At 42.0% G+C, this 27,087-nt stretch overlaps 1 protein-coding gene across 2 annotated transcripts in view; it reads right to left on the bottom strand.

Moving 5' to 3' along the window:
- Nucleotides 1-211: 211 nt before the first annotated feature.
- Nucleotides 212-27,087, bottom strand: part of LOC135513691 (AT-rich interactive domain-containing protein 3A-like) — a 315,893-nt gene continuing 289,017 nt past the window's right edge. For both annotated transcript variants that reach the window (XM_064936555.1, XM_064936557.1), the window contains 4 exons: nt 18,058-18,302; nt 17,050-17,316; nt 9,536-9,625; nt 212-2,456 (listed from right to left, as the gene is read on the bottom strand). In XM_064936555.1, the coding sequence (XP_064792627.1) occupies nt 2,266-2,456; nt 9,536-9,625; nt 17,050-17,316; nt 18,058-18,302 (793 nt within the window). In that variant the 3' untranslated portion in view covers nt 212-2,265. The remainder of the gene's footprint in view (nt 2,457-9,535; nt 9,626-17,049; nt 17,317-18,057; nt 18,303-27,087) is intronic.

Here is a 27,087-nt window from a genome sequence, read left to right as displayed (position 1 = left end):
ACAGAGAGAGGGAGAGAGAGAGGGAGGGAGGGACAAAGAGAGGGAGAGAGAGAGCGGGGGACAAAGAGAGGGAGAGAGAGAGGGAGGGAGGGACAAAGGGGGAGAGAGAGAAGGAGGGAGGGAGGGAGGGAGGGACAAAGAGGGAGAGAGAGAGATAGAGGGACAAAGAGAGGGAGGGGGAGAGAGAGAGGGACAAAGAGAGGGAGGGAGAGAGAGAGGGACAAAGAGAGGGAGAGAGAGAGAGGGACAAAGAGAGGGAGGGAGAGAGAGAGGGACAAAGAGAGAGAGGGAGAGAGAGGGACAGAGAGAGGGAGAGAGAGAGGGAGGGAGGGACAAAGAGAGGGAGAGAGAGAGCGGGGGACAAAGAGAGGGAGAGAGAGAGGGAGGGACAAAGAGAGGGAGAGAGAGAGAGAGAGAGAGAGAGAGAGAGAGAGAGACAAAGAGAGTGAAATAGTGAGTATGGAGAAACTCTACAATGTCAGACACAAGTGCACTTCAAAAGAAAGACAGGGTGCAAGTCACTAGATAAAGCCACTGTGTGATTGATGATTAGATCAGTGCTCCAACACCTATAGCCTCGTTCTGCTGTTCTACATTATGTGTTTAATCCACATATCTCCTTCTGCGGAGTAATATGTTGAACTGGTCTACAGATTGGGATCCCAGGACTCTATTTAACTAGAACCACCCACCAGGGGATAGTCCTACCAGCAGGTATGTTTCCGTCTGATTGCAAAGGTGACGCCTTCACCAGAAAACGTTGCTGGTAATAAATTATTCTTACTAAGTGTAAATCAATGTCGAATGTGTCGCAACGTCATATGTAATCAGAGCCATCGTGCAATCTCCTAGGTTACTAGGTTACTAGGTTACTAGGCTATTTGGTTTACCCCTTTACTGACGAAGGCATGTCTTGACGCTCGAGCTGTTGTCCCACAGCATTAAACAATGTGCTGATATAGCTAGTGGCATCGATTGATCAGAGCGGAACCAGCTTCAATAGATAGATAATAGATAGATCGATAATAGATAGATAGATAACATGATATGTTCCTCTCTAAAAGAAGGAAGGAATTACGTTTCCCTGATTCGGTGAGATGTGCTTTGTCAGGATGTGCTTGTGATATACAGTATATTTTTAGTTTGGTCATTTGGTTCCACTGTTGTATCTGTGCTGTCTGTGCATGTTATAGTTTTTATTCTTTACTTTCTTTTCATTGGTTATTCTTGTTTTTCTTTGGTTATTAGCTTAAAGTAGCAATCTTCTCTGGTTTGTGATCAAAAACAAGAAGAAAACTAAAGATTTTCAGTGACAATGAAATGGCCTCCCCATGCCGAGCAGAGGTTTCAAACAAGCCATACTTCAGATCAGGGTTGGGGTCAATTCCATTTCTATTCCAGCAAACTCAGGAAGTACACTGAATGCTAATTCTCTTTAATGCTTTTCAATTAGGAAAATGTGGAATTAGAATTTTGGTTTATTTTCTGAATTGACGATTTTAAAATGGAATTGACCCCAACCCTGCTACAGGTTAACAAGCATTTCTCTCTTCGGGTATGAGGTCAAGAATCCTCTCTTCTGTTGGAGGAGCTGCAGACAGACAGACAGACGGACGGACGGACGGACGGACGGACGGACGGACGGACGGACGGACGGACGGACGGACGGACGGACGGACGGACGGACGGACGGACAGACAGACAGACAGACAGACAGACAGACAGACAGACAGACAGACAGACAGACAGACAGACAGAGAGCCAACATGTCTCAGTCTCTCAGTGTCTTTGTCCCACAGTTCCTTGCGTCTAATGATGTGTCACCACATATATCTTTACCTATATGTTTACACTGCTCCAAACTGAGCAGCTGTTCCCAGGAAACACAGCAGAATGTATCTGAATACACACAGGGTTCAGAGGTCCTCTACATACCATTCAGAGGTCAGAGTTCAGAGGTCAGAGTTCAGAGGTCAGAGTTCAGAGGAAGGAAAGAGAATAGAGCGAGAGAGAATTTTATTTTTCTACAGAAGTATTTTCTCAGTAAATAAAACTTTTGATTTTCATTCTTTCAACTTGAATAAGGGAGTTTGAGAAAAGGGAGGAGAAAGAGGAAGAGGAGGAGGAAGAGGAGGAGGAGGAGGAAGGGAAAAACCAACTTCAAAAACAATAGAAGAATTTTCTTCTGGTATCTCAGACCGCTTGTTGTCTTTGGGGAATGATGGGGGCGGGGGTTAGGGGGTGGAGCTGTGGGTGGGACTCAGCTCAGGGGGAGGAGTTTCCATGTCCGTGGACCGAGGATGAGGAGGAGGAAGAGGAGCAGGACGGTTGGATCTGTATGGAGGAGGAGTTCATCCCCGGACTGGTCTTTCCCTGAGAGAAGGTGTCATGCTGGTTCTGGACCCGGTGACCACCCAGCATCGTAGGGAGGGAGGGCTTCCTGGCAAACAGAACACCTGGAGGGACGGAGGAGACGTTATGATCTGTGAACCGTACATGATACAGACAACATCTTGGGAGTCATAATACCTTGTGATCTGTGAACTGTACATGGTACAGACCACATCCAGGCTGTATCACCACCGGTCGTGATTGGGAGTCCCATAGGGCGGAGCACAATGGGCCCAGCGTCGACCAGGGCTTGGCCGGTGTAGGCCATCATTGTAAATAAGAATTTGTTCTTAACTGACATGCCGAGTTAAATAAAAGTTAATTATACTCCTTATAGCTCTAACATGTGGAGAATGGCTAGGATTCTGAAATACTAATTTCTACATGAATTTATTAAACATCAATATGAATATGAATGTCTCAAACTACCTTATTTGATTTTGTTCATTTTAAGACATGTTGTTTGGAACGATATACTTTACAGGTACATCACATTCCCAGAGTGGGCTCTCTGCAAATTCTGAAGTTATGATCAATTTTATGATCACTCCAAACACAGCAAATGGTAAATGGATTCAAAGGGAACTCCCTCTGCTCGTGACTTGCTGAACGTGCAATCCTAAAGGACAACTGTGATGAGTCACCGACCTACATGACACTTAGAAAATGTGTCATTCAATAAACGTAGCAGAGAGCCCCTCTCTGGAAATGTGACGTTTATAAAGAGTATATTGTTCCAAACATTTTGTCTAAAAGAGTTGTTTTTGAGATATTCATATATCTTCATATTTATTCATATGTTGAATAAATTAATGTGACAAAATAAAATCTTCGGAGTCAAGACATGCTCCATTTTTGAGAGCACATTATATGGAGTATAACCAAGATGTTGTCTGTATTATGTACAGTTCACAGTTCACAGTTCATAAGATCATATCGGATCATATCGGAGGCATGTACAGGCATGTACAGGGCCTAAAATGGGCACTTTCATCATTACATATTTGATTTATTACTATCACTACTACTACTACTACTACTCATACTACTACTGATACTACAACTACTACTACTGATACTACTACTGACACTACTACTGATACTACTGCTACTACTACTGATACTACTACTGATACTACTACTGATACTACTGCTACTACTACTACTACTACTGATACTACTACTGATACTACTACTACTACTGATACTACTGCTACTACTACTACTACTACTGATACTACTGCTGATACTACTGCTACTACTACTACTGATACTACTACTACTACTACTATCACTACTACTACTGCTACTACTGCTACTGATACTACTACTACTACTGATACTACTGCTACTACTACTGATACTACTACTGATACTACTACTACTACTACTGCTGATACTACTACTGATACTACTACTACTACTACTGCTACTACTACAACTACTACTACTGATACTACTACTGACACTACTACTGATACCACTGCCACTACCACTGATACCACTGCTGATACCTGCTGCTGCTGCTGCTGCTGCTGCCACTGCTGCTGCCACTGCTACTGCTGATACTGCTGCTGCTGCTGCTGCTGCTGCTGATGCTGCTGCTGATGCTGCTGCTGCTACTGATGCCACCGCTGCTGCTGCTGCTACTGCTGATACCACTGCTGATACCACTGCTACTGCTGCTGCTGATACTGCTGCTGCTGCTGCTGCTGCTATCACTGCTGCCACTGCTGCTGCTGCCACTGATACTGCTGCTGCTGCTGATGCTGCTGCTGATGCTGCTGCTGCTGCTGCTGATGCTGCTGCTGATGCTGCTGCTGCTGATGCTGCTGCTGATGCTGCTGCTGCTGCTGCTGATGCTGCTGCTGATGCTGCCACCGCTGATGCTGCTGCCGATGCTGCTGCTGCTGCCACTGCTGCCACCACTGATGCTGCTGCTGATAATGCTGCTGCCACCACTGATGCTGCTGCTACCACTGCTGCCGCTGATGCTGCTGCTGATACCACCGCTGCCACCACTGATGCTGCTGCTGATGCTGCTGCTGCTGCTGCTGCTGCTTCTGCTGCTATTGCTGCTGCTGATGCTGCTACTGCTGCTGCTGCCACTGATGCTGCTGCTGATAAACCACTGCTGCTGCTGCTGCTGATGCTGCCACTGATGCTGCTGCTGCTGCTGATGCTGCTGCTACTGCTACTGCTGCTGATACTACTGCTACTACTACTACTACCACTGCTGATACTACTGCTACTACTACTGCTACTACTACTACTACTACTACTACTGCGGACACTACTGCTACTACTACTACTGCTACCACTGATACAACTACTACTGATACTACTAGAGCTGATACTACTGCTACTACTACTAATACTACTACTGATACTACTACTACTACTACTGATACTACTAATGATACTACTACTGATACTACTGCTACTACTACTGATACTACTACTGATACTACTGCTACTACTACTGATACTACTACTGATAATACTACTACTGCTACTACTGCTGATGCTGCTGCTGATGCTACTGCTGCTGCTGCTGATACTGCTACTGCTACTGCTGCTGACACTACCGCTGCTGCCGATACTACTGCTACTACTACCACCACTGCTGATACTACTGCTGCTGCACTACTGCTGCTGCTGCTGCTACTACTACCGCTGACACCACTGCTACCACTACCACTGCTACCACCTGATACAACCACTGCTGATGCTACCACTGCTGATACTGCTGCTGCTGCTGCTGCTACCACCACTGCTGCTGCTACCACTGCTACCACTGCCACTGATACTGCTGCTGCTGCTGCTACTACTGCCACCACTGCTGATACTGCTGCTGCACTGCTGCTACCACTACTGCTGATACTACTGCTGCTGCTGTTACTCGCTGCACACCACTACTGCTACTGCTGCTACTACTACAACCACTGCTAATACAACTGATACTGCTGCTGCTGATGCTACTGCTGATGCTGCTGCTGCTGCTGCTGCACCACTGCTGCTGCTGCTGCCACCACTGCCACCACTACCACTGATACCACTGCCACCACCACTGATACTACTGCTGATACTGCTGCTGCTACCACTGATGCCACCACTGATAATACCACTGCTGCCACTGCTGCCACCGCTGATGCTGCTGCTGCTGCTGCCACTACTGCTGCTGCTGCCACCACCACCGTGCTGCTGATACCACCGCTGCTGCTACCACTGCTGATACCACTGCTGCTGCCACTGCTGCTGCTGCTGCTGCTGCTGCTGCCACCGCTGACACCACTGCCACCACTGCTGCTGATACCACCGCTGCTGCTGCCACTGCTGCTGCCACCGCTGATACTGCTGCTGCTGCCACTACTGCTGCCACTGCTGATACCACTGCTACTGCTGCTGCTGCTTGCTCATGCTGCCACTGATACTGCTGCTGCTGCTGCAACTGCTGCTGCTAATACAACTGATGCTGCTGCTGCTACTGCCACTGATACTACTGCTGCTGCCACTGCTGCCGCTACTGCTGCTGCCACTGCTGCTACTGCTGCTGCTGATGCTGCTGCTGCTGCTGCTGCTGCTGCACCGCTGCTGCTGCCACCGCTGCTGCTGCTGCTGCTGCTGCTGCTGCTGCTGCTGCTGCTGCTGCACCACTACCACTGCTGATGCTGCTGCTGCATTACTGCTGCTGCTGCACCACTGCTGCTGCTGCTACTGCTGCTACCACTACCACTGCCGCTGATACCACTGCTGCTACTGCCACCACTACCACCGCTGTTGCTGCTGCTGCTGCTGCTACTGCTGCCACTGCTGCTGCTGCTGCTGCTGCTACTACTACTACTGCTACTACTGCTACTACTGCTTCTGATACTACTACTGCGGATACTACTACCGCTACTACTACTACTACTGATACTACTACTGCTACTGCTGATACTACTACTTCTATGACTACGACTACTACTGATACTACTACTGCTACTGCTGATACTACTACTACTACTACTGATACTACTACTGATACTACTACTACTACTACTACTGATACTACTATTACTACTGATACTACTACTACTACTGATACTACTACTACTGATAATACTACTACTGATACTACTTCTACTACTCCTACGACTACTGCTACTTCTACTACTACTGATACTACTACTACTACTCCTACTGATACTACAACTACTATGACTACTAATACTGATACTACTACTACTACTGATACTACTACTACCACTGACAATACTACTGATACTACTACTACTGATACTACTACTACTGATACTACTACTACTTATACGACCACCACTACTGCTGCCACTAATACCACTACTACTACTACTACTGATACTACTACTACTACTGATACTACTGACCCTACTACCACTACTACTACTTATACTACTACTGATACTACTACTACTACTACTGATACTACTACTACTGATACTACTGACCCTACTACCACTACTACTACTTCTACTACTACTGATACCACTACTACTACTACTGATACTACTACTACTACTACTACTGATACTACTACTACTACTGACACTACTACTACTACTGATATGACTACTACTACTGATACTACTATTACTGATACTACTACCACTACTACTACAACTGATACTACTCCTACAACTACTGATACTACTACCACTACTACTACTACTGATACTACTACTGCTGATACTACTACTACTACTACTTCTACCCCCCTTAAATGATTTAGATGCACTATTGTAAAGTGGCTGTTCCACTGATGTCAGAAGGTGAATTCACCAATTTGTAAGTCGCTCTGGATAAGAGCGTCTGCTAAATGACGTAAATGTAAATGTAATACTACTACTGCTGATACTACTACCACTACTACTACTACTGATACTACTACTACTACTCCTACTGATACTACTACTACTATGACTACTAATGCTGATACTACTACTACTACTGATACTACTACTACTACTGACACTACTACTGATACTACTACTACTACTGATACTACTACTACTACTACTGATACTACTACTATTACTACTACTACTGATACTACTACTACTACTGATACTACTACTACTGATACTACTACTACTACTACTGATACTACTACCACTACTACTACTACTGATAATACTACTAATACTACTACTGATACTACTACTGATACTACTACTACTACTGCTACCACTACTACTACTACTGATACTACTACCACTACTACTACTACTACTACTACTACTACTACTGGTAACCCCTACTACTACTACTGATACTCCTACCACTACTACTATTAATGCTACTACTACTACTACTGATACTACTACCACTACTACTACTAATGCTACTACTACTACTACTACTACTGATACTACTACCACTACTACTACTAATGCTACTACTACTACTACTACTGATACTACTACTACTACTACTACTAATGCTACTACTACTACTACTACTAATGCTACTGCTACTACTACTGCTACTAATGCTACTACTACTACTACTACTACTACTACTACTACTGATACTACTACCACTATTACTACTAATGCTACAACTACTACTACTACTAATGCTACTACTACTACTACTACTACTACTACTGACTACTACCACTACTACTACTACTAATGCTACAACTACTACTACTACTAATGCTACTACTACTACTACCACTACTACTACTACCACTACTACTACTACAACTACTACTACTACTACTACTGATACTACTACTACCACTACTACTACTGATACTACTACTACTACTACTACTACTGATACTACTACTACTACTAATGCTACTAGTACGAGTAGTTTAATTGGTACTGTACATTTCTACATGTTCTTACAATCTACACAACCCGTTTTTGGGGGGCAGATGAAAATAATAGCATTTAAAACTTACTGTAATATCACAATTAGACAAATACTTTGATGACATATCAACTCACTAACTAACAAACAAAACATTGTCACACCTAAACAACCTGAATTGGACAACTGACAGAGATACTCCTGTCTCCCTCACTGAGCATAGTGTTTCAGATACTCCTGTCTACCTCACTGAGCATGGTGTTTCAGATACTCCTGTCTACCTCAGTGAGCATAGTGTTTCAGATACTCCTGTCTACCTCACTGAGCATAGTGTTTCAGATACTCCTGTCTACCTCACTGAGCATAGTGTTTCAGACAGACAGAGACACTCCTGTCTACCTCACTGAGCATAGTGTTTCAGATACTCCTGTCTACCTCACTGAGCATAGTGTTTCAGATACTCCTGTCTACCTCACTGAGCATAGTGTTTCAGATACTCCTGTCTATCTCACTGAGCATAGTGTTTCAGATACTCCTGTCTACCTCACTGAGCATAGTGTTTCAGATACTCCTGTCTCCCTCACTGAGCATAGTGTTTCAGATACTCCTGTCTACCTCACTGAGCATAGTGTTTCAGATACTCCTGTCTACCTCACTGAGCATAGTGTTTCAGATACTCCTGTCTCCCTCACTGAGCATAGTGTTTCAGATACTCCTGTCTCCCTCACTGAGCATAGTGTTTCAGACACTCCTGTCTACCTCACTGAGCATAGTGTTTCAGACAGACAGACAAACAGACAGGCAGACAGACAGACAAACAGACAGACAGACAGACAGACAGACAGACAGACAGACATACAGACATACAGACATACAGCTAGATAGAACTCAACTATATCTGATGTTAATGGCCACTTCAACCTCACTGGAAGTTTTCCACCAGCAGGCTTATTCTTTACGCCACGACATGAACTGTCTGGCCTACCTATCTTGAGGTAATTACCCCATCTGCTCGAAGGCAGAGAAGGAGGTGGTGAACAAGCGTGCAGGAGGTATGGAGGCTAAACCTGCCCGTGGCCTCTCTCCCAGGCACGTCTAAGACAATAAACCCCATCGATCTCCCATCCACAGCCTCAATTCTGAGATATTTAACTTTTTTTTAACTCTATTGGACTGCCACTTCATTACGATGGATTTTATAGCAAAGACATCAAATTGCGTGGAGGACTAAGCGCCAGGGTGCTGCTATAACTTATTGAATTTCCTGCCTGCAATTACATCAGCAAACGGCCCCTCTATTTACCTGTGTAGACAACTCCATCTATTTCTATTGACATGTTGATGCTGCTAATGCCGCTGGTAGACAGGTTCAATGGAGTCTCTTGTCTATCATCTGTCAGGAGGCGAGAGAGAGGAAAACTCAATATCAGCATTTAAAAAGGGAACACAAGGAGCAGGAGAGAAGCGTTCGGGCAGAGTATCGGCGATAACTCCCAGAGTGACAGGGTAAGGAGCAGTTTATTAAAGAGTTCTGAGGGAAAAGGGAACTGTCAAAAGATGTAGCAACCATTTGTACATGTCGGTTGTCGCCAACGGGTTATCTCCCTGAGGAGACGGTGACATCATCTCATAACACACAGACTGACAGGCAGGCACTTGGAGAACGTGTCGCTACTCGTGAAAAAAACAAGGCTAGCAAACAATGTTATCCCAAATAAGAACAACATGCAAGAATATTGTCAAGTTTCATTTCTGTAGAATATTATTCATGTGCAGATACACACTAAATATACTCTATGATTTTAGAGTTTAGATCAAAACAGATATTACAGAACATTTTTGCAGGCGTTCTCTGGCCTAGGCTGCCATATTTAATACAAGTTTTGATGTAATCTGTAAATGATGGTGTTTATATGTTGGGTTGCAGCTCAGCCAGACTGGTCGGGTCGGCCGGTGGAGGAATTAACCTGTGAAAGATTCTGACTCATTCTATCATTAAGCTTTCGGAGAAAAGCCCACTATTATAACTAATGCCTGAGAGGCAGTCATGTAGAGAGAGATGAAACCACACCTGAGCAGATAGGCCCCTCATTCTTCCTTTAGACTCTATTATTCAGTAATGTATGACTTATGTCTTGTCGTAAACACTGTCACGCTGAGAACCATCAACAGAGTGGGCGGGTGCCCCTCCCCCGGTAGTCATGGAAGCAGTATTTCTTCATGACATCGAAGAAGTCCTCAGACATCACATTGCAGATGTTTTATGATGAACTGTGTGTTTTGTGTGTGATAGTGACTCACCTATCATATGGTGAAATACTCTTACTTGATGTCGGCATACCACCGCTGTGCTGTACAGCTAAACCCCTAGTTATATAATAGTAGAGGACAAACAGTAACATTGACACGCCCATCACATGTTGGAGAGGAATAAATAGCCTGGGTTCTGAAGGAGAAGTTCTAGAATAAATAGCCTGGGTTCTGAAGGAGAATTTCTAGAATAAATAGCCTGGGTTCTGAAGGAGAAGTTCTAGAATAAATAGCCTGGGTTCTGAAGGAGAAGTTCTAGAATAAATAGCCTGGGTTCTGAAGGAGAAGTTCTAGAACTGTGATACATTCCGAAAACACAGAATGATACAATGTGTCAAAGATGTGGTGTTATTTTTGTGGCGGAAACACGACTGTAGATTGAATTGGGTTAGTTGGATATTAAACAGGATGTGTTATAGAACCCACTGCAAATTGAATTGGGTTAGTTGGATATTAAACAGGATGTGTTATAGAACCCACTGTAAATTGAATTGGGTTAGTTGGATATTAAACAGGATGTGTTATAGAACCCACTGCAAATTGAATTGGGTTAGTTGGATATTAAACAGGATGTGTTATAGAAGCATTTCGCTACACTCGCATTAACATCTGCTAACCATGTGTATGTGACAAATAAATTTGATTTGATTAGTTGGATATTAAACAGTATGTATTATAGAACCCACTGTAGATTGAGTTGGGTTAGTTGGATATTAAACAGGATGTGTTATAGAACCCACTGTAAATTGAATTGGGTTAGTTGGATATTAAACAGGATGTGTTATAGAAGCATTTCGCTACACTCGCATTAACATCTGCTAACCATGTGTATGTGACAAATAAATTTGATTTGATTAGTTGGATATTAAACATGATGTATTATAGAACCCACTGTAGATTGAGTTGGGTTAGTTGGATATTAAACAGGATGTGTTATAGAACCCACTGTAGATTGAGTTGGGTTAGTTGGATATTAAACAGGATGTATTATAGAACCCACTGTAGATTGAATTGGGTTAGTTGGATATTAAACAGGATGTGTTATAGAACCCACTGTAAATTGAATTGGGTTAGTTGGATATTAAACAGGATGTGTTATAGAACCCACTGGAATACATAGTAAGGGAATTACAATACTTTTTTCTCCAAATGCTTCTCGGTGGGTTTTGAAATGATTAATGTGTGTGTCACAGTTATACATCATAATTGCATCAATATTACAACATTATATGGCATAACAATGAAGAAACATGTGTATTCCCATTAGTAACTGTGGATGTGTCTGACATTACATCCTGTTCCAGGGTTCCCCGATCATTTCTGATCTAAAAACAGAGAGCAAAACTGTCATCAAGGCAAAGGGTGGCTACTTTGAAGAATCCAATATATATTTTGATTTGTTTAGTACTTTTTTGGTTACTTCATGATTCTATATGTGTTATTTCATAGTTATGATGTCTTTACTATTATTATTATTCTTTACTTCACTATTATCTTACAATGTAGAAAATAGTACAAATAAATAAAAATCCTTGAATGAGTAGGTGTGTCGAAAATTTTGACTGGTACTGTATATATATATATATATATATATATATATATATATATATATATATAATTTTTGTCATTGGACATAAAAGCCTGTAAAATCACCAGGAAATCAACATGACTTTAAGTCAGGAAATCTGTTCCCAAGTATCTCCATGTTTAAATAGAGAGGCATATTTGATCGTATCCCAATGTAATCAAGGTTTGAAATGATTCTGTTTTTGTTAAATGCTACTACTTCAGAAAGTATTCCGTGACCGAGTGCATATTTTGTTGTGTTACGGCCTGAATTGGAAAATGGATTCAATCAACATCAAAAAATTCCTCACCCATCTACACACAATAGCCCAAAATGACAAAGTGAAAACGTGTTTTTAGAAATGTTTTGCAAAAGTATTCAAAATTAAATACAAAAATATTTCATTTGGTATTTTATTAGGATCCCATTAGCTGTTGTGAAAGCAGCAGCTACTCTTCCTGGTGTCCACACAGAACATGAAACATAATACAGAATGACATAATACAGAACATTAATAGACATGAACAGCTCAAGGACAGAACTACATATAAAAAATGTAAAGGCACACATAGTCTACATATCAATACAAGCACACAAACTATCCAGGTCAAATAGAGGAGAGGCGTTGTGCCGCGAGGTGTTGCTTTATCTGTTTGTTGAAACCCAGTTTGCTGTTTATTTGAGCAATATGAGATGGAAGGAAGTTCCATGCAATTGGGGCTCTATATAATACTGTACGCTTTCTTGAATTTGTTCTGGATTTGGGGACTGTGAAAAGACCCCTGGTGGCACGTCTGGAGGGATAAGTGTGTGTGTTGACTATGCAAACAATTTAGGATTTTCAACACATTGATGTTTCTTCTAAAATGTATAAATAATGGAGTCAGTCTCTACTCAACTCTTAGCCAAGAGAGACTGGCATGCATAGTATTTATATCAGCCCTCTGGTTACAATTAAGAGCAAAACGTGCCACTCTGTTCTGGGCCAGCTGCAGTTTAACTAGGTCTTTCCTTGCAGCACTGGACCACACGACTGGACAATAATCAAGATTAGACAAAACTATTGCTTTTTGGGGTGTGGGGTCAAAAAAGCAGAGCATCTCTTTATTACGGACAGACCTCTCCCCATCTTTCCAACCATTGACCACAACAGTTTACAATCTAAGGTAAAGCCAAGTCATTTAATCTCCTCAATTTGTTCAACAGCCACACCATTCGTTACTTGATTCAACTGAGGTCTAGAACTGAAGGGATGATGTGTACCAAATACAATGCTCTTAGTTTTAGAGATGTTCAGGACCAGTTTATTACTGGCCACCCATTCCAAAACAGACTGCAACTCTTTGTTAATAAAGGTTTCAGTGACCTCATTAGGTGTGGTTGCTGATGCGTATATGGTTGAATCATCAGCATACATGGACACACTGGCTTTGTTTAATGCCAGTGGCAGGTCATTGGTAAAAATAGAAAAGAGTAGAGGTCCTAGAGAGCTGCCCTGCAGTACACCACACTTTACATGTTTGACATTAGAGAAGCTTCCATTAACGAAAACCCCCTGAGTTCTATTACATAGGAAGCTCTGAATTCACGATATGGCAGAGGGTGAAAAGCCATAACACATATGTTTTTTCAACAACAGGTTAGGGTCAACAATATTAAAGGCTGCACTGAAATCTAACAGTACAGCTCGCACAATCTTCTTATTATCGATTTCTTTTAACCAATCACCAGTCAGATGTGTCAGTGCAGTACATGTTGAGTGCCCTTCTCTATAAGCATGCTGAAAGTCTGTTGTTAATTTGTTTACAGAGAAATAGCATTGTATTTGGTCAAACACAAACTTTTAGGTCTGCTGTTAGAACCAGTACAGACCGCTTTACCTCTCTTGGGTAGCGGAATTACTTTGGCTTCCCTCCAGACCTGAGCACAAAGACTTTCCTCTAGGCTCAGATTAAAGATATGACAGGTATGAGTGGCTATAGAGTCAGCTACCATCCTCAGAATACCTACATAAGTATTCACACCCCTGAGTCAACACACGTTAGAATCACCTTTGGCAGTGATTACAGCTGTGAGTCTTTCTGGGCAAGTCTCTTAAGAGCTTTGCACACCTGGATTGTACAATATTTGCACGTTATTCTTTTTTAAATTATTCAATCTCCGTCAAGTTGGTTGTTGATCATTGCTAGACAGCCATTTTCAAGTCTTGTCATAGATTTTCAAGCTGATTTATGTCAAAACTGTAACTAGGCCACTTAGGAACATTCAATGTCATCTTGGTAAGCAACTCCAGTGTATATTTGGGCTTGTGTTTGAGGTTATTGTCCTGCTGAAAGGTAAATTTGTCTCCCAGTGTCTGGTGGAAAGCCGACTGAATCAGGTTTTCCTCGAGGATGTTGCCTGTGCTTAACTCTATTACGTTTCTTTTTATCCTAAAAAACCTCCTTGTCCTTGCCAATGACAAGCATACCCATAACATGATGCAGCCACCACCATGCTTGAAAATATGAAGAGTGGTACTCAGTAATGTGTTGTGTTGGATTTGCCCCAACCATTACTCAGGACTTATCGTTCATTTCTTTGACACATTTTTTGCAGTTTTACTTTAGTGTCTTACTGCAAAAATGCATGTTTTGGAATATTTTTATTCTGTACAGGCTTCCTTTTCACTCTGTCATTTAGGTAAGTATTGTGCGATAACTACAATGTTGTTGGTCCATCCTCAGTTTTCTATCAAAGCTATTAAACTCTGTAACTGTTTTAAAGTCACCATTGGCATGGTGAAATCCCTGAGTGGTTTCCTTCCTCTCCGGCAACTGAGTTAGGAAGGACGCTTTACTTCTTTGTCATGACTGGGTGTGTTGATACACCATCCAAAGTGTAATTAATAACTTCACCATGTTCAAAGTGATATTCAATGTCTGCTTTATTTTTTATTTTTACCCAATAGGTGCCCTTCTTTGTGAGGCATTTTATTTATTTATTTTTTAATTTTACCTTTATTTTACTAGGCAAGTCAGTTAAGAACAAATTCTTATTTTCAATGACGACCTAGGAACAGTGGGTTAACTGCCTGTTCAGGGGCAGAACGACAGATTTGTACCTTGTCAGCTCGGGGATTAGAACTTGCAAAAAGCTTACTAGTCCAACGCTCTAACCACTAGGCTACCCTGCCGCCCCAATGCTCTTAGTTTTAGAGATGTTCAGGACCAGTTTATTACTGGCCACCCATTCCAAAACAGATTGCAACGTCCCTGGTGATTGAATCTGTGCTAGAAATTCCCTGTTCGACTGAGGGACCTGACAGATAATTGTATGTGTGGGCTACAGAGATGACGAAGTCATTCAAAAATCATGTTAAAACACTATTATTGCAGACAGAGTAAATCCATGCAACTTACAGTATTACCTGACTTTATAAGCACATTGTTCCTGCTTGCCATAACAATGGGGTTAAATACATATTGACTCAAGACCTTTAAGCTTTTCATTTTTTATTACGTTCTAAACATCTCTAAAAAACATCATTCCACTTTGACATTTTGGGGTATTGTGTTTAGGCCAGTGACACAATTTAATCACAATGTAATAATTTAGTAAAAAATTCAGGGTGGAAAATGTGGAAAAAAAAGTAGTGGTGTGTGAATACTTCCTGTATCTGTTTGGGGTTCCTGCAGTGTTAGTATTATTATTTTATAACTATTTTCTGACCCCCTGACCATTCGCTCAAGGAACAATCATCTCCCAGTTGAATGTAATTGGGATCCCTGTCATGTTCCCTATAGCTGGAGACAGGTCAGTTGAATGTAATTGCGAGCCCTGTCCTGTCCCCTATAGCTGGAGACAGGTCAGTTGAATGTAATTGAGAGCCCTGTCCTGTCCCCTATAGCTGGAGACAGGTCAGTTGAATGTAATTGCGAGCCCTGTCCTGTTCCCTATAGCTGGAGACAGGCTCTGGTCTGTCCGCATTAAATAGAGAAGTGGTTGCCATTTTAACCTGTATTCATAATAACAGATACATATGTGTGTGTATAATACTTATTGTGTTGATTTGTCAAAGAAGTGCACTATATCGTAAGTATGGTGCCATTTCAGACCAATGATGTATTTAAACTCTGATGCTATGATGTATTTAAACTCTGATGCTATGATGTATTTAAACTCTGATGCTATGATGTATTTAAACTCTGATGCTATGATGTATTTAAACTCTGATGCTATGATGTATTTAAACTCTGATGCTATGGTTTGGCCATTGAGAGGTTTCAGAAGCCACCAGTCGGCCATATTGGCTCTCTCCAGTGGGAGCAGTACTCTTTAATTAATTAATTAATTGAATTAATTACATTTTACAGTATTTCAATTAAAATGTTTCCAGAAGAAAATGTAAAAAACAAGAATTCTCTCAATTTTTTAAAATTTAAATATCTTTAAAAAAATATTTTATTTTTATGTTTAGCTGACATAATATAGTTTAAATGCATGCATCAAAGTGTCTGTAATATAACAAACGTGACGAAAACAAAGGTAACATTTAATAAATACATTTCTATAACTTCCATAATATGTTTTACATCGGAGGAGGAGCACCCAGATGTTGGCACGGTGGCTTCAACACCACGCCCGTCGGTCATCCAGGGTTTAATAGGGTTTCAGACACATCCTCTATTCATAATATCAGATACGCATAAATCCACATTAATAAGGTAACTGTGTTGATTTGTCTCACCTCAGGACATAATTACAGATAAACACATTTTAGTATCTGTGTCCGAAATGGCACCGAAGTAGTGCACTGTATAGAGAAATCAAATCTAATCAAATCAAATTTTATTTGTCACATACACATGGTTAGCAGATGTTAATGCGAGGGTATCATTCCAGACACCGCTGGTATTCAGAAAAGCATCATTAGTAACTTTAGCATTGGTTTATCTCACCTCTCATCCGCTCAGCTCGGTTGTTGATCTTGATGTTCATGGGAAGCTGTGTTGCCATGGCGAGGAGGTTCTGCTGCACCGCGTGCTGCATGAGTCTCTGTTGCTCCTCGGCCATCCCCATCTTCTCCGGCGGCTCCCTCAGCTGCTCCAACGCTGCAGCCTGTAGCCCTGCAGCCTCCTGAGCTGCCGCGGCTTGGGGGTGACCTCCCAGAGACATGGGTATCCCCCCCACACGACCCGACAGACAGCCCGCCATCAGACCATCCTCTGGGATAAAACAGAGATTTTTTTGTAAACCAGGTTAGTCTCATTGAAATTAAAAATCACTTTTTTCCAAGAGAGCTTTTTAAAGAAGAATACTTTATAGTTTATTGTCCATTTTCTATCTTTCAGATCTTGGGAAATACATCTTTTGCTTTGAACCAAATCCCTGAGAAAACAAGTTGGGCATTCTGTAGGCTACTGTAGGCTCAGGAAGTAGGCTCAGGAAGTTCCTGTGGTCGTCAGTACAAGTTGGGCATTCTGTAGGCTACTGTAGGCTCAGGAAGTTCCTGTGGTCACAGTACAAGTTGGGCATTCTGTAGGCTACTGTAGGCTCAGGAAGTAGGCTCAGGAAGTTCCTGTGGTCGTCTGTACAGGTGTTTTCTCATGCAGTGGAAATGTCCGGTTTGATATTCAAACTTTGTGGGAAATTACAGCATGAGAAGTCAAATTATGAGAGGAGTTTTTCTTTTTCTTTTCTTTTTTAACAAGGAAATCAAATTTCCTGAGCATTGTGTCTTCACTCCATCCTGTGTCATTCATTTCAACAGTCAGGTCATGTCTTTCAAATCAGTGAGCAACAAACAACACCGTCCCTATGGTAGCCTGGGTGCCAGTCTGATGCAGGAATGAATTATACACAACACCGTCCCTATGGTAGCCTGGGTGCCAGTCTGTGGTAGCCACAACTGCAGCACGGCATCTTCTTCCTGGTCACATGACATGAAACAGTGCTCTGTGTCTCACCTTTCTTGATGTTGTGTCCCTGGGTCACATGTGCTCCATTGAGGTTGGACATGGCCAGGTGAGGCATGTTCATCTTGGAGGAGGAGACGATGGAGGTTGTCCCCATTGGAGAGTAGTTAAAGATGGCCGACCCGTAGCTCTGACGACGCCCCTCACGGCGGTTGCTGTCGATAGCTGCCTGGAGCTCTCCGGGGGAGCTCAGACCCCTCTTTTCACATTCGTAGGGGTAGAGATACTTCATATACCTGCAGGAAGGGATCGGGAACAGGACATTTCACAATGTTTTATTGAAGGAGAAGTTTTACACCAAGAGGCATAATGCTTGTGTCATCATCTCAACAAGGTTACATTATGTAATTTATTACCACAGCCAACCTATAAAACATTCAGGGTTCAGGTATTTTTAGCTGGTGTTTAAGCCAGCTCAATTGTCAAATGCATTCCTGTTTACAATTTTGACTGGTTAAGGTCAGCGCAGTTCTATTTTCAAACCCTACCTTCAGGATTGGTAATTGACCTGTCTTATGTGTGTTTGCTTGCACTGAGATGGGAGAATTTGGAAATATCTGAAGTTTATCCTTAAAAACGTGAGCCAAAGTGTTTCAGTATGAACTGCTGGGGATCATTTAGAGCAACTGAAAGCTGGTCCAGTTTAAATCATTTAAAAAGAAACATTACAATACATTCACAACAGATTTCACAACACATTAAGTGTGTGCCCAACATAAAATGAATGTGTACGTGTGTGTATAGTGTGTATGATATTGTGTGTCTCTTCACGGTCCCCGCTGTTCCATAAGGTGTATTTTTATCTGTTTTCTAAATCTGACTCTACTGCTGCATCAGTTACCTGATGTGGAATAGAGTTCCATGTAGTCATGGCTCTATGTAGTAATGTGGAATAGAGTTCCATGTAGTCATGGCTCTATGTAGTAATGTGGAATAGAGTTCCATGTAGTCACGGCTCTATGTAGTACTGTGGAATAGAGTTCCATGTAGTCATGGCTCTATGTAGTACTGTGGAATAGAGTTCCATGTAGTCATGGCTCTATGTAGTACTGTGGAATAGAGCTCCATGTAGTACTGTGGAATAGAGTTCCATGTAGTCATGGCTCTATGTAGTACTGTGGAATAGAGTTCCATGTAGTCATGGCTCTATGTAGTACTGTGGAATAGAGTTCCATGTAGTCATGGCTCTACGTAGTACTGTGGAATAGAGTTCCATGTAGTCATGGCTCTATGTAGTACTGTGGAATAGAGTTCCATGTAGTCATGGCTATATATAGTATCTATATAGTAATATTAGCTCTCTGTATACATCCAAGGGCCAGCCGTGCTGCCCTGTTCTGAGCCAATTGCAATTTTCTTAAGTCCCTCTTTGTGGCACCTGACCACACTACTGAACAGTAGTCCAAGTGCGACAAAACTAGGGCCTGTCTTGTTTATCGTGTTAAGAAGGTAGAAACTAGGACCTGTAGGACCTACCTTGTTGATAGTGCTGTTAAGAAGGTAGAAACTAGGGCCTGTAGGACCTGCCTTGTTGATAGTGTTGTTAAGAAGGTAGAAACTAGGGCCTGTAGGACCTGCCTTGTTGATAGTGTTGTTAAGAAGGTAGAAACTAGGACCTGTAGGACCTGCCTTGTTGATAGTGTTGTTAAGAAGGTAGAAACTAGGGCCAGTAGGATCTGCCATGTTGATGGTGCTGTTAAGAAGGTAGAGCAGCGCTTTATTACGGACAGATTTCACCCCATCTTAGCTAATTCTGTATCAATATGTTTTGACCATGACAGTTTTACAATCCATGGTTACTCCAAGCAGTTTAGCCACGTCCACTTGCTCAATTTCCACATTATTCATTACAAGACTTAGTTGAGGTTTAGGGTTTAGTGAATGATTTGTCCCAAATACAAAGCTTTTTTTATATATATATATTTAGCACTAACTTATTCCTTGCCACCCATTCTGAAACTAACTGCAGCTCTATGTTGAGTGTTGCATTCATTTCAGTCGCTGTAGTAGCTGACGTGTATAGTGTTGAGTCATCCGCATACATAGACACACTGTCTTTCCTCAAAGCCAGTGGCATGTCATTAGTAAAGATTGAAAAAAGTAAGGGGCCTCGACAGCTGCCCTGGGGAATTCCTGATTCTACCTGGATTATGTTGGAGAAGCTTCCATTAAAGAACACCCTCTGTGTTCTGTTAGACAGGTAAAAACTTTATCCACAATATAGCAGGGGATGTAAAGCCATTACACATACGTTTTTCCAGCAGCAGACTGTGATCAATAATGTCAAAAGTCACATGATTTCTCAATTTGCAGTACATTTGCCAACCGGTTCTGCTACCTTTTGCCTCATCCCTCTCAACCATACCATTTTACAATTCCTCATCAATCCACAGGGATTTAACAGTTTTTAATTTTCTTAATATGTGCTTCATGCTTATTAGTAACTGGAATAAGCAATTTCATAAATGAGTCAAGTGCAGCATATGTCTGCTCCTCATTACACACCACAGTCCAGCAAATAAGCTTTACATCATCAATATAAGAATCACTATAAAACTTATTGTATGACTTCTTATATACTATTTTAGGCCCAGCTTTTGGAACGTTTGGTTTTCCTAGATATGGCTACTATAAGTTGATCTGATGGATTTGGATACTGCTTTAAAGCTAATTTCTGCAGCATTAGTAAATATGTGATCAATACATGTTGACGATTTTTATTCCTGTGCTGTTAGTAACTACCCTGGTAGGTTGACTGATAACATGAACCAGGTTGCAGGCTCTGGTTACAGTTTGAAGCTTTCTCTTGAGTGGGCAGCCTGATGAAAGCCAGTCAATATTTAGAAAATGTACCTCTGTTGATATCACATTCATTATTAAGCATTTCATCCATTATCCAGATACTTTACAGTAATGTGGTTCTGAATATAAACAGCAACACCTCCACATTTGGCATTTCTGTATTTTCTGTAGATGTTATAACCTTGTATTTCTACCACTGTATCATCAAATGTATCTAAGTGAGGTTTAGAGATGACTGAGTTAATGATGACTGAGTTCATGAACCTTGTTTCTTAAGCTACATATGCTAACGTGGGTTGTTTTTAGCACTTTTCTGGGATGCTTGATTGTTTTAATTGCTTAACTAAGAAGCTTAGCAGCAGTAGACATGCTCATGTTATTGATGTTAGTGCCTGGTGAGCTGCACACAGTGGACTTCTTACTAGAGCACACCGCCCCTCAGTGCTAACAGTATAAATCTGGTTCGTAGGCACATGATTACTGCATACAATAGCTGTAGGATCAGCAGAGGTATTCAGGGCAGTTAGAGGGAGTGCAATCAGCATATATTCAGACTTTTTCCATATTTTTTTACGCCTCATTTTAAAATTGATTAAATTGTTTTTTTTTCCCTCATCAATTTACACGCCATACCCCATATTAACAAAATATAAACACTGAAATATCACATTTACGTTCAGACCCTTTACTCAGTAGTTGTGATCTTCCTGTCTGGGTTGGCGCCCCCCCTTAAGGTTGTGGCGTGGTGGAGATCTTTGTGGGCTATACCCGGCCTTGTCTCAGGATGGTATGTTGGTGGTTGAAGATATCCCTCTAGTGGTGTGGGGGCAGATGCTTTGGCAAAGTGGGTGGGGTTATATCCTTCATGTTTGGCCCTGTCCCGGGGTATCATCGAATGGGGCCACAGTGTCTCCTGACCCCTCCTGTCTCAGCCTCCAGTATTTATGCTGCAGTAATTTATGTGTCGGGGGGCTAGGGTCAGTTTGTTACATCTGGAGTACTTCTCCTGTCTTATCCGGTGTCCTGTGTGAATTTAAGTATGCTCTCTCTAATTCTCTCTTTCTTTCTCTCTCTCGGAGGACCTGAACCCTAGGACCATGCCTCAGGACTACCTGACATGATGACTCCTTGCTGTCCCCAGTCCACCTGGCCGTGCTGCTGATCCAGTTTCAACTGTTCTGCCTGCGGCTATGGAATACTGACCTGTTCACCGGACGAGCTACCTGTCCCAGACCTATTATTTGACCATGCTGGTCATTTATGAATATTTGAACATCTTGGCCATGTTCTGTTATAATCTCCACCTGGCACAGCCAGAAGAGGACTTGCCACCCCTCATAGCCTGGTTCCTCTCTAGGTTTCTTCCTAGGGTTTGGCCTTTCTAGGGAGTTTTTCCTAGCCAATGTGCTTCATCACCTGCATTGCTTGCTGTTAGGGGTTTTAGGCTGGGTTTCTGTACAGCACTTTGAGAAATCAGTTGATGTACGAAGGGCTATATAAGTACATTTGATTTGATTTGATCTAGTTTTGTTGAAGCAGCAGCGATTATAGCCTCGGGTTGTCTTGGGTATGAAGCTACAAGCTTGGCAAACCTGTGGAGTTTTTCCCATTCTTCTCTGCATATCCTCTTAAGCTCTGTCAGGTTGGATGGGGAGAATCGCTGCACAGCTATTTTAGGGTCTCTCCAGAGATGTTCGATTGGCTTCAAATCCGGACTATGGCTGGGCCACTCAAGTTCATTAAGAGACTTGTCCCGAAGCCACTCCTGCATTGTGTTGGCTGTGTGCTCAGGGTCATTGTCCTGTTGGAAGGTGAACCTTCTCCCTAGTCTGAGGTCCTGTGCGCTCTGGAGCAGGTTTTCATCAAGGATCTCTCTGTACTTTTCTCTGTTCATCTTTCCCTCAATCCTGACTAGTCTCCCAGTTCCTGCTATCTGAAAAACATCCCCACAGCACGATTCTGCCACCACCATGCTTCAATGCAAGGACAGTGCCAAGGTTTCTCCAGACTTGATGCTTGCCATTCAAGCTTGGTTTATTGACCAGATAATTGTTTCTCATGGTCTGAGAGTCCTTTAGGTGCCTTTTGGCAAACTCCAAGCGGGCTGTTCTGTATTTTTTGCTAAAGAGTAGCTTCCGTCTGGACACTCTACCATAAAGGCCTGATTGGTAGAGTGCTGCAGATGTGGTTGTCCTTCTGGAAGATTCTCCCATCTCCATAGAGGAACTCTGGAGCTCTGACAGGGTGACCATCTGGTTCTTGGTCACCTCCCCGACCAAGGCCATTCTCCACCGATTGCTCAGTTTGGCCAAGTGGCCAGCACTAGGAAAAAGTATTGGTGGTTCCAAATGTCTTCCATTTAAAAGTAATGGAGACCACTGTGTTCTTGGAGACCTTCAATGATGCAGACGTTTGTTTGGTCTGTACCTGGATACAAACCTGTCTCGGAACTCTATGTGCAATTCTATGTGTCTAGGTGTCTATGTGTCTATTGTGTCTCGGAACTCTATGTGTAATTCTATGTGTCTAGGTGTCTATGTGTCTATTGTGTCTCGGAACTCTATGTGTAATTCTATGTGTCTAGGTGTCTATGTGTCTATTGTGTCTCGGAACTCTATGTGTAATTCTATGTGTCTAGGTGTCTATGTGTCTATTGTGTCTCGGAACTCTATGTGTAATTCTATGTGTCTAGGTGTCTATGTGTCTATTGTGTCTCGGAACTCTATGTGTAATTCTATGTGTCTAGGTGTCTATGTGTCTATTGTGTCTCGGAACTCTATGTGTAATTCTATGTGTCTAGGTGTCTATGTGTCTATTGTGTCTCGGAACTCTATGTGTAATTCTATGTGTCTAGGTGTCTATGTGTCTATTGTGTCTCGGAACTCTGTGTAATTCTATGTGTCTAGGTGTCTATGTGTCTATTGTGTCTCGGAACTCTATGTGTAATTCTATGTGTCTAGGTGTCTATGTGTCTATTGTGTCTCGGAACTCTATGTGTAATTCTATGTGTCTAGGTGTCTATGTGTCTATTGTGTCTCGGAACTCTGTGTAATTCTATGTGTCTAGGTGTCTATGTGTCTATTGTGTCTCGGAACTCTATGTGTAATTCTATGTGTCTAGGTGTCTATGTGTGTATTGTGTCTCGGAACTCTATGTGCAATTCTATGTGTCTAGGTGTCTATGTGTCTATTGTGTCTCGGAACTCTGTGTAATTCTATGTGTCTATTGTGTCTCGGAACTCTACGTGTAATTCCTTTGACCTCATGGCTTGCTTTTTGCTTTGACATGCACTGTCAACTGTGGAAGCCTGTAGACAGGTGTGTGCCTTTACAAATCATGTCCAGTCAATTAAATTTACCACGGGTAAAATAGGTAAATTGTAGAAACATCTCAAGGATCAATGGAAACAGGATGCACCTGAGCTCAATTTCGAGTCTCATATTAAAGGGTCTGAATAATTATGTGAAATAAGGTATTTCTGTTTTTTTATCTTTAATACATTGGCAAAAAAAATCTAAAAACCTGTTTTCACTTTGTCATTATGGGGTATTGTGTGTAGATTGATGAGGGGGGGGGAATGTATTTAATCCATTTTAGAATAAGGCTGTAACGTAACAAAATGTGGAAAAAGTCAAGGGGTCTGTGTACTTTCCGAATGCAATGTGTATCAACACGCTTTCTTCTGTTCTGCACTTCATTGTGGTCAGGACTGTACAGTTAATTCCCCGTCTTCTCCAACTCTATCATTATCATGCATCATCCAAGCTAGGATGGCCGTAATGGTAGTAATGTAGTCAACGTTGTAGCAGAATAATGAATGTTATTGTGCCTATCAAGTGTCTGCTAAAACATAATAACAGTACAGCAGTGGGGATTGGATATGCGTTTCTAAGAATAACAACAGGCCGGGTGTTAGATAGAATCTACATCCAAACCTTACATGACATAATGGTGTATTCTGAATCAACTGTAGTATTAATACAGACACATATCGAATCATATATCTAATCATATATAACATCATATATAACATTATATATAACATCATATATCTAATCATATACAGTGCCTTGCGAAAGTATTCGGCCCCCTTGAACTTTGCGACCTTTTGCCACATTTCAGGCTTCAAACATAAAGATATAAAACTGTATTTTTTTGTGAAGAATCAACAACAAGTGGGACACAATCATGAAGTGGAACGACATTTATTGGATATTTCAAACTTTTTTAGCAAATCAAAAACTGAAAAATTGGGCGTGCAAAATTATTCAGCCCCCTTAAGTTAATACTTTGTAGCGCCACCTTTTGCTGCGATTACAGCTGTAAGTTGCTTGGGGTATGTCTCTATCAGTTTTGCACATCGAGAGACTGAAATTTTTTCCCATTCCTCCTTGCAAAACAGCTCGAGCACAGTGAGGTTGGATGGAGAACATTTGTGAACAGCAGTTTTCAGTTATTTCCACAGATTCTCGATTGGATTCAGGTCTGGACTTTGACTTGGCCATTCTAACACCTGGATATGTTTATTTTTGAACCATTCCATTGTAGATTTTGCTTTATGTTTTGGATCATTGTCTTGTTGGAAGACAAATCTCCGTCCCAGTCTCAGGTCTTTTGCAGACTCCATCAGGTTTTCTTCCAGAATGGTCCTGTATTTGGCTCCATCCATCTTCCCATCAATTTTAACCATCTTCCCTGTCCCTGCTGAAGAAAAGCAGGCCCAAACCATGATGCTGCCACCACCATGTTTGACAGTGGGGATGGTGTGTTGTGGTTGATGGGCTGTGTTGCTTTTACGCCAAACATAACGTTTTGCATTGTTGCCAAAAAGTTCAATTTTGGTTTCATCTGACCAGAGCACCTTCTTCCACATGTTTGGTGTGTCTCCCAGGTGGCTTGTGGCAAACTTTAAACAACACTTTTTATGGATATCTTTAAGAAATGGCTTTCTTCTTGCCACTCTTCCATAAAGGCCAGATTTGTGCAATATACGACTGATTGTTGTCCTATGGACAGAGTCTCCCACCTCAGCTGTAGATCTCTGCAGTTCATCCAGAGTGATCATGGGCCTCTTGGCTGCATCTCTGATCAGTCTTCTCCTTGTATGAGCTGAAATTTTAGAGGGACGGCCAGGTCTTGGTAGATTTGCAGTGGTCTGATACTCCTTCCATTTCAATATTATCGCTTGCACAGTGCTCCTTGGGATGTTTAAAGCTTGGGAAATCTTTTTGTATCCAAATCCGGCTTTAAACTTCTTCACAACAGTATCTCGGACCTGCCTGGTGTGTTCCTTGTTCTTCATGATGCTCTCTGCGCTTTTAACGGACCTCTGAGACTATCACAGTGCAGGTGCATTTATACGGAGACTTGATTACACACAGGTGGATTGTATTTATCATCATTAGTCATTTAGGTCAACATTGGATCATTTAGAGATCCTCACTGAACTTCTGGAGAGAGTTTGCTGCACTGAAAGTAAAGGGGCTGAATAATTTTTCACGCCCAATTTTTCAGTTTTTGATTTGTTAAAAAAGTTTGAAATATCCAATAAATGTCGTTCCACTTTGTGATTGTGTACCACTTGTTGTTGATTCTTCACAAAAAAATACAGTTTTATATCTTTATGTTTGAAGCCTGAAATGTGGCAAAAGGTTGCAAAGTTAAAGGGGGCCGAATACTTTCGCAAGATCATATATAACATCATATATAACATCATATATCTAATCATATATCTCATTAAACACTTGTGGTCCCTGTACCACTACTGGTGTAGAGACTCTTAGCTCTCTGAGACCCCCTGTACCACTACTGGTGTAGAGACTCTTAGCTCTCCGAGACCCCCTGTACCACTACTGGTGTAGAGACTCTTAGCTCTCTGAGACCCACTGTACCACTACTGGTGTAGAGACTCTTAGCTCTCTGAGACCCCCTGTACCACTACTGGTGTAGAGACTCTTAGCTCTCCGAGACCCCCTGTACCACTACTGGTGTAGAGACTCTTAGCTCTCTGAGACCCCCTGTACCACTACTGGTGTAGAGACTCTTAGCTCTCCGAGACCTCTGTACCACTACTGGTGTAGAGACTCTTAGCTCTCTGAGACCCCCTGTACCACTACTGGTGTAGAGACTCTTAGCTCTCTGAGACCCCCTGTACCACTACTGGTGTAGAGACTCTTAGCTCTCCGAGACCCCCTGTACCACTACTGGTGTAGAGACTCT

This window comes from Oncorhynchus masou, chromosome 25 (genome assembly GCF_036934945.1).
Source record: "Oncorhynchus masou masou isolate Uvic2021 chromosome 25, UVic_Omas_1.1, whole genome shotgun sequence".
Taxonomy (NCBI): domain Eukaryota; kingdom Metazoa; phylum Chordata; class Actinopteri; order Salmoniformes; family Salmonidae; genus Oncorhynchus; species Oncorhynchus masou.
Note: the sequence above shows the minus strand (reverse complement) of the source record. Positions and strands in the feature narration are given on the sequence as shown.